Below are 9,166 nucleotides of genomic sequence, written 5' to 3' on the forward strand. Positions count from 1 at the left end.
GGGTGGCGCTATCCTGCTTTAGGCAGAGCCTCCCTGCCTGCCCTTAAGTCAAGGAATGAGCTGCACAGGAGATGAGCTTCCCCCCTCTCCTGGGGGGGGATGGCAGTCCTTCCCTTTGTGACAGCAGCACCCCCCATCTCCCCCCAGCCAGCCCCAGGGGCCCAATCCAACTCCCTGGGAGCCTGCCAGCATGATGCCTCTCACACAAGCCAACCCCGGGCTTCCAGCGCCTTGCACACTGAGTCAGGGGATGGTGTATAAGACAAGGCTGAATTTTCAGAGTTAAAAATCTGTCTTCAAAACTTGACATATGCACCATGAAATATGCTAGTTTCAGGTCACCAAAAGTTACATTTTTCATGGAATATTAATCTACGCTTTGTAAAAAAAGTCAAATCTTCACTTAAGTCACACGGTTCTTACGAACTCCACTGCAATAATATGCATGGCTCAGGGGATACAAAGCAGAGTTCCAGAGCACAGTTTATACAAAAAGAATAATTTATTTTCAGAAAATAGAAATAATATCAATATCAATATAATAGTAGCAAAATCGCACTAATACTGGAAATGGTCTATCCCCATTAATTATGAAATGAGAATTTTTGCTTCTAAAAACTAGAATGTTTTTAAGTTGTTCTTTAGTTACTTTTTTGAAGTAATTTACTCTTAGTTTGCTTACTTGACTGGAATTCATGTTCTCTTGTATCTTCCTCTTTTTCCTCTTCCTTGCATTCTTCCAATTCTTTACTATATTCTAGAGCAGACTGGTTCTCTTGTTCTTCAGTATGAGCATTCTGTTCATCCACAACTGCTTATCAAAGGAGGAAATGTTAACGCATCTTTAGAGAAATATGTATATGTGGAAGATTTAACATCCTATTTCTGTAGCACTAGTATAGGGTTTATGAATAACAGTAACAGGTCTCATCTGCCCTATCAGAACAGGAGCAGTGCAGCAACCTTTGCCAATGACAAATACTAGGTGCTTTAAAAAGCTCCCAAAAGAGTAAGTAATACAAAAAGAAAGTGAGCTGTGAACAGAACAGCTTGCTACAAGAAGAGGCCAGGCAGCTGTGCTAAGTGTCCAGGACAAGGCAGAGTGCTGTCTTATTTGTTTTGGGGTTTTTTTGCTTAAAGACTGCGATTTATCTGGGAGGCACTGGCTGAAGAGTTCTTCAGGGAGCAAAAGCCACAGGCTAGAAAACCCACTGACAGCAGAATGCAAAATGCATTTTGTCTGTTTCAGGGTAAAATCTTTTAATGTCACCAAACATAAAAGCTCTGCATTTCACCAGCAAAGAGGAACAAAAATTCTTACATATGTGCAACCTAGGCAAGAGAACACTGCTCTGAGAATCACAACTTCGCACTGTATTCCATTGCTGGATTCTTCAGTGCTGCATGCAAGGGTCTCCTATTGACACTAGTGAAAGCTGCATATAGGCAGCACCTGGAAAAAAGCTGGTCCCTCACTTCTGGTGGCCAATTTACAATCTGACTGTTAGTTTGGCATAATTTTTGCATTAAAATCACTGTTAATCCCTATTATATCTTAAAAGCAAAATTACTATGCAGTGTGTTGCTTTTCTAGAAAGCAATAATATGAGTAATAGTCACTGAAACAACTCTGTACACAGCAGCATAACTATGGGTGGCCAAGAGGGGCATAGGCCCTGGGCACCAGAATGGTGCTAAAATGCCACCTCACCCTCCTGTCCTGCATCCATCCCTCCCACACACACCCTGCACCCTCCAGTGGCTTCTGATCCAACAGCAGGGAGGGAAAAGAAGAGTGGCCGTGCACAATGCAGGAGTAACAGCAGCCAGAGGTTCACTATTACTAGGGAAGATGTCACTTTTTTTTTTTTTTGGCTGCTGAAAACTAGTGGGCTTTTTGGCTGCTCAATGCATGTCAGTGGCAAAAATGCAAAGTGAAAAGGGGTTTTACGGTGTGCAGTACCAGTCAGTTCCACCTCTGTCCCTACATTTCAAGATTTGGCAAAAGGGGGAAATAGGAATGCCGTTTACATGTAAAAATGAAAAATAATCCCATGCTTGTCATCCGTTCGGTAATTCAGAACAACATGGCACAGGGAGCAAAAGGGTGGAGCTTAGCAGCAATTCCCCAGATCGGAGTGAACAGGCCTGCTAGAGACTTATTTTGGCTGCAAATATTAAAGGTGCCATTTTGTCTATTAGCGCAGGAACAAGCACAGTATGATACAGCCAGATACATAAGATCAGTAGCAATCCAATATGTGGCAGGACTCATCATTCAGCTGGTAACAGAAGGTAGGGAAAGTGGCTGAGGCATGGAAGGGTCAGAGCGCTGTGCTGTGACACAAGGCCTGGATGGTCAAAGTGCTCTAGGACATACAGTGACCACCCCACCTCTGCCCCCTCCCCCACCCCAAAACAACAGTTGTAAATCTGTCTGTTCTTGTAATAATCTATCTATTCAATTTGTGTGAAAATACTGAAATCCAGTTTTCACAATGGAATTTTATGCTAGAGAAGAAAAAAAAAGATTCCCTCTGTGGTTAACAAGCAAAGCCTTGCTGACGCACCTTTTTCTGCCTGTTCAATGATCTGCCTTACAGCCTTCTTTAAGCTGTTTGCCCGCAGCATTAACTGTTCTCTTGGTTTGAAGATTTTCTGGATAGAAGACTTTCCTTCACTCTCCTTGCTTTCCGATAAGGATTCTTCACTTGAATACTCTTCCACTTCTTCTTCCACAATGGGGGGAGTGATATGTGGCAGCATGGGAGTGGCCTGGGATTCAGTGTGAAGAGTCTGGAGCAACAGGTCTAGCTTCTCATTTAATTCTGAACACTGGCAAAGTTACACAAAGACACATGAATGAGTTAAAAAAAATCACTGAGGTGACTATATTTACCAAAGTCAACTACAAGCTTCTGGTGCTGGATCTTAAAGCCTAGCATTGAACTACATCTAATTAACTATTTGCTGGACAATAGAATTGCCATACAAACTTGCATTTAAAGATCATGAGTGGGATTTTCTGAAGTGGTAGGCACGGGTATGGCTGCCCTCACGGAAGTCAAGGGGAACAGAACTAGGTCATTCCTGAACACTTCTAAAAAGCCCATCTCTACAACTGAGACCATAGTTCCACTGGAAAAAAGAGATGATTGTTTTTGATGCATCAGTCAATAATATAGTGGAGCCTACCACAAAGTAACTTCAGTACAGTACTGAGGTCAACAGACTAAGTGTTCTTTTTCAATTCCTTGTGTACCTTTCTCTTTGAAACAAGAATTTCTTTTCCCCCTCCCCCTTTCCACTAGGACAAGGTTTTGCCATTTGAAGCCTAGTTCACAATGCTTGTAAAACCAAAGCCCCTACTTCCAGCTGGGTTCTCCCATTTTATAATCCTATTGTTTCACTGCATTTAACATAATCCCTTTTAAAGAGAAGTCTGAATTTCTCAAGCAGCATATTTCTTTTTATTTTGTGGATACAACTGTAAGCGTCATCTGTTTTCTCCAGTGTAAAAGCTATGCCTAGGTCACCAACGGAAAAATAAACAAGTTTTTCGACATTGCCAAGTCCCCATTGTCTTATTTTTGTTTTGTGCAACCAAGACAAAAAGAATGTAATTACTGGCAAATTTAATAGGGTATTCTTTAAATTAAAGTTCTGTTGAAATAACTGGTCTCCCTACTGAAAAGAAAAGCATATTATAACCACTGACCTCAGGAAGAGCAGAACACAGCTTCCTGAATTACTTTGGGAGAAGAACATGTGATCCCTCTGAACTATAACATTTAAAACATTTACAAAAGCCTAACAAATAATTGAGGAAAAAAATAATATTATAAAACACTTCATTCTTACTTTAAGGGTCATGGAATCAGCTTCATCTGCATTTTCCATAGCTTTTTCATAGGTCTTCCCTATTTTGGCAACAAAGTCCTTTACAGTTTCACATAATATCCTTTGCATAAAAAAAAGAGGGGAGGATGGAAAAATAAAAGTGAAATTAAATAAAAAATAAAGTTAAACTAACTGGATGCAAGTTTACTATTAATTACTGGATGTATTAACTTTGTTTTGTTTTCTTACTAAAATTCCACCAAGCTTAAATCATGCTCCCATATGTCATTTCTGAGAAGAATAAGATAAAAACCTGCTATACCAAAAGCTTTAGAAATAAACACTTTACAGGCAGAAAGAGAAAAATGAATAATAACATTACGACCATTAGTTCACAATACATACTAATGTAGACCATTTGGGTTGTAAAGTGGACATTATCAAATCATTTCTAAAAGTAGATATTCTATATTTTTAGCTCACTATGGGTTGTTAAATCTGCTGCTAAACTTAAGAACACTTCTCCCCTATTGATTCAACATTTTTGTATACATTGTTTCCCTACCCCTCTCTCTCACTTTTATCTGAGCTGAAATGAATAGGACCTTTTTGATTATTTCCTTTTTTGGAAACATATCCACAGGTATTCATCAGTATCACTGGCTTTATCAAAGCTGTTAGCAAGCTTGTGTTCCCCTCAGTTGGCTTAGATTGCAGTCTTACAAATTACACCGCTTGTTGGGGAACCTTGCATCCATCTGAAACCCCAGTAACATCTGTCTTTGGGCCTCTTTGTGGGTGGCAAGAACTATCCAAAATAGTTTTCAATGCATGACTGGCTGCTGAGTCACATTGTACCCTACGAAATATTTGTGCAAATGACAGTGGGTTCAATGGGCTTTTATTAGTGCAATTGAGTCCAGAATTTGGTTATGGATGTATATGCTGCAGAAGTACAACAAATTTGTTGTAGGAACTTGAATTAACTACTGTTGATGTTGTTTAGTTTTAAATTATGTTCCCTCAAAAAGATATTCTAAACACTTTGAATCTGGAGTTACGATGAAGAGCAGTAATGACAACTGCATACCATCTTGGAGATATCATCAGTCTGTTGGGCAGTGTCAAATATAAAAAAATTCTTTTTGCTCAGCTAGAAGCACAGCATGTTACAGCTTTATGTGGCATTTGGGATTTCTAGGGAGAGGAACCTTTCTGATCTGAGGCATTTAAATTTGGTATAAAAATCCTATGGTTCGACTCCTATTTTAATGAGCTACCATACTGGAGACTCCTATTTTCCCCAGTGTGCATGCTTATTAGAGACTACATATGAGCAAAAGATGTTCTAAGGGAACCAAATCACTTCTACATACAGTCAAGTCGCATCTTACGTGTATTTAACTTATGCAAATTCAGCTATACATGCTCAGCTGCTGGGGCTGGCTGCCAGGTGCTGGCCGGGGCACTGTGTGTAGTGCGGCTCCGCGTGGTACTGCCTGCACGGCTGGGGGGCGGCAGCTTGCTCACGCTCAGCTGGCTGCCCTGGCAGGATGAGGCAGCAGAGGACGAGAGGGGCGAGGAGTGTGTACGGAAGGCGCAGCTGTTGCACTGCACGCACAGGCTGTGCGGCGCCGCGCCCGACTTGTCCAGGCCCTGCGGTGGCAGCAGCTGCTCGGCGGGAAGGGCAATTTCAACTATATGTGATTTTTGCCTTACGTGCTGACTTCAGAATGTAACCCACCCATAAGATGCGACAGGGCTGTAGTATTAATATGATTTTCATTTAAACTCGAAGTACTGAGTTTTAATACTTTAATCTATTTTTAATCTAATGATATATCTTTTTACTTAAACAATTATTTTGCTTTCAAGATTTTTTAAATACGTTGCTGAACTTGACTTGTTAAAAATTAAGCCATACAATATAATGGCACAAGACCACATAGCTATAGAACTTTATCCACTGCACTTCACAATTTATAAAATCAGGACTGAGTTAGGTCAAGGCAGTTGAGCTAGACAGAGGGAACTCAGGCTTACAGGAGAGTTTATTTTATAGCCCTATATGATGATGTTACATAGATATATCTTGCATGTATTACATTAAAGCCATCAACTCACTTGGCAGATGATATGACAACTGAGTGTTGATCAGAATTGAGGATTTTTGCAAGATGAGCAGCTACTGAATCCTCATAGGCAGATATCTGAAAATAAAGCAAACATGAGTCTTCACGTCAACCTTTGTTAGTGTTTAACACAAAGCAATAATTATATTAATAGAGAAGTAGGATTTTTTTCCAAGGTATTAGCTCTACACCTAGGACAGAACAGTTATACGTGGCCTTTAACTGCATTTTTAACATCCAAAAAGTCACAGTAACAAACAGTAGAACCTTGAACTAGCATGCTCTTTTGTTCTAGATGGAAACTGGCAAAATATTTCTGGGCTAAAGATACAATTAACAACTTTTTCCTTCTTTTGGTCACCCTTCATGGCTGACATTAACATCACTAATTTTCTAGATAATTATCTAGAAAATTTCCCTCCTCCTTCTCCTGCAAAAAATGAAGTTACCATGAAACTAAGCCATTTATTTATGTATAGTAACAGTTTTCAGACTATATTCTGAAATCCCCTCTAATACTGAATAATATTCTGTACCTTATTCTGTGAGGGCCTTATTGACTATGAAGTTAATATGCTGGTATAATACTATCAAAATCTAAACCTGAAAAACCCATTAGAGACAGATTCTGCTTTGCCATTACATAAACACAAGCAGACAAATATGGGGATTTCTTCTTTCCTATACTCGTGCAGGTGGTATAAGGACCATACAGAAGAAAGACAAATACTCAGGGAGTAGATAGGGATGCCTCAAGGAACATGTTTTTACACCTGACCTTGTGATGGGCTGCAAATAGACGTTGCCCTTGTGCTGCCATAAAAATTTTATGGCATCCAAAACTGGAGTCAACAGATATTCATGCCCCACCACACCACAAATGTCCAAAATTCTGGGCACGATGATTCATAGTACTTTTCATGGAGAATGTCTATTTGCTTATGGCATGAGAGCTTGAACAGCTGAGGCAACCTCCACTCTGGCCTCCCCAGGTATAGCTCTAGGGGCTGCAGGGGCCCAATCCTGCAGGACAAAAGCTCCAGGCGCCTGGCCTGAACCAGGTTATGCATCTGCAAGTATAGAATGAGGAAGACCATAGGCTCTAAGGCATCCCCATCTACTCCCCTAGTATTTGCTTGCAATTGTGTATGGTCCTTATACCAGTTACACAAGCATAGTAAAAAAAAGACCTTCTGGATGCATGCCCTAGGTTGGGGTCAGGTACCTGGGGCTGCTGATCTGCAGGATTGGGCCCCTGAAACCTTGTGCCTACAGGCACAGAGTGGAGAAATTGCTTCCCCAGTTCATGCTTGCAGATGTTCCCTCCCAGGAATTCCCTTACGGATTGGGGCCAGGCACCCTGAAGCCCTGTGTTTGCAAGTATTGAACAAGGAAGCCACTTCTTCACTCAGCACTTGCAGACCCTCGCCATGGGTCAGGGCCAAGCACCCATGGCTGTCGTCCCACAGGATCCAGCCCTTGAAGCCTTGGGAGCAGCAAGGACCTGATCCTGCAGGACAATACTGCAAGCAACATCTGTCTCTGTATGTCTATTGGATTTGCTGTGCCAGAATGCATCCCTTCACAGCTGATCCTGCCACAAAGAAGATAACCGTTTGTAACCTCAGAAACAATCCTAGTTTTTAAAGGAAATTCTGATTAAAAATTTACAGACTGAACTTAAATAGAAGTCTGTGCTTCTAAAGTTTAAAAGAACTGTTTTATTTGTTCTTTTAAAGACTGATTATTAGTTACTTGTGTTTTCATTCTTGATAGGGAATAGGAGGAGATATCTTTCTCCTTTTCCTGTATACATCCACATTCACTCAAGGGCTAGGGACAAATATTCAAAAAGCTTGAGCCTAAATTGATTCAGTCTCTGCAGGTTAGTCTAACCTGCAGAGATTGAACCAATTTGCAAGTGGACAGACACACACTTTTGATTCAGGAAATGCAGGCAACATGCCTGCAGTGGCTCGGGCTAGAAGCCAGGATGCGCTAGAGCAAGCCCTCCCTTCCCTTCCATAATGCTGAGCTGAGGTGGAGGGTATGGCCAGGCCCCAGAAAGACATTACGATTAGGGAGGGGTTTAAACCCCCACCCTGACCTGCAGAGTCCCCAGCCAGGGTATGCCTGGAGAGGGAGGGAGAAGCAGCCTTTGCCAGGCTTTAGCCCCCCTCCCCACTCCTGCTTACTGCTCAAGGGGTGGAGAGTGTTGCCAGACCCCAGCCAGCATGCTGAGCCAAAGGGTGGGGCGAGGGGAGGGAGAAATGCTTGTGTGGAGTACATGCATCTGTTGATGATACTAAACTTCTCAATCTCCCTCTTCCTGCTTCTTCATGCTGTCTGCAGCAAACTGACAGACACTGCATTCATTGCAAACCACGTCATCTCTCACACCTCTCCCTGTCCCCTCTTGAATAATGACAGCAAGCCAGCAGCCAGCAAGGAGCTTATTAGAACACAAAGCTTAACAGCTAATCAAGAAACCAAAGCCTCCCTCTCATCAGTTCAAGCTCTTCTTAAACAGGTTTTTGCAAAGCATTTTTAAGGAAGAATGGAGGGACATTACCAGCTGACCCGTTGATTAGCTCCAAAAAGCCCTAAGTGGACACTGTTCTGTCTGCCTTTGTTCCAGTGAAATTGGAGACACACACATAGACACCTCTCAGCATTAGCTAACATGGGGGTAGCGTGACCATGACCAGATGCTGTCTGGGGTGTGCACTGCTGGAGTCCGTGCTGTGGGAGATGGCGGATCCCTGCTTAAGCAGTGAGGGGTGTGGGGAGGCAGACACTGCTGTGCCTGCAGTCTTCACCTCCTTCTCAGCCAGCCGGAGCTCTGACTAGGGAAAAGGGCAGAGCCAATCCTGCTCTCTGGAGCAGACAGCCCAGCCCAGGATTGAAAAGCATGCTGGGATGCTGGGGGACACTTATTTAACTTAAACCAGGAAGGGTTCTAGGACACAAGTTCCATCAACCGGTTTGACCCAAGTCAATTAAGTCTGATACTACATTCAACCAGATTTATCTTAAACCAGTTTTGTCCATTTTGAAACTGGTTTATGTGCACTGAGGTTCTATTCTGTTACAGGTTTAAACCAATTTCTGATCACTTAATCTGGTTTATGTGTAACTTCTGTCCCTAGCCTTACAGACAAAGGCCACCATTTTTTTCTTTTCCAGTTATCCAG

The 9,166-nt window shown here is 42.0% G+C and overlaps 1 protein-coding gene across 3 annotated transcripts in view; it reads right to left on the reverse strand.

The window, feature by feature from the left end:
• Positions 1–9,166, reverse strand: part of DGKH (diacylglycerol kinase eta) — a 283,862-nt gene that overhangs the window by 71,215 nt on the left and 203,481 nt on the right. For 2 of the 3 annotated variants that reach the window (XM_019525020.1, XM_019525019.1), the window contains exons 13-16: positions 5,965–6,050; positions 3,862–3,961; positions 2,571–2,835; positions 683–811 (exon numbers count right to left, since the gene is read on the reverse strand). In XM_019525020.1, coding sequence (XP_019380565.1) covers positions 683–811; positions 2,571–2,835; positions 3,862–3,961; positions 5,965–6,050 — 580 coding nt within the window. The remainder of the gene's footprint in view (positions 1–682; positions 812–2,570; positions 2,836–3,861; positions 3,962–5,964; positions 6,051–9,166) is intronic. The other variant, XM_019525018.1, reaches the window with a different exon arrangement.

Source organism: Gavialis gangeticus, unplaced genomic scaffold (assembly GCF_001723915.1).
Source record: "Gavialis gangeticus isolate Ggan-Ray unplaced genomic scaffold, GavGan_comp1, whole genome shotgun sequence".
Taxonomy (NCBI): Eukaryota; Metazoa; Chordata; order Crocodylia; family Gavialidae; genus Gavialis; species Gavialis gangeticus.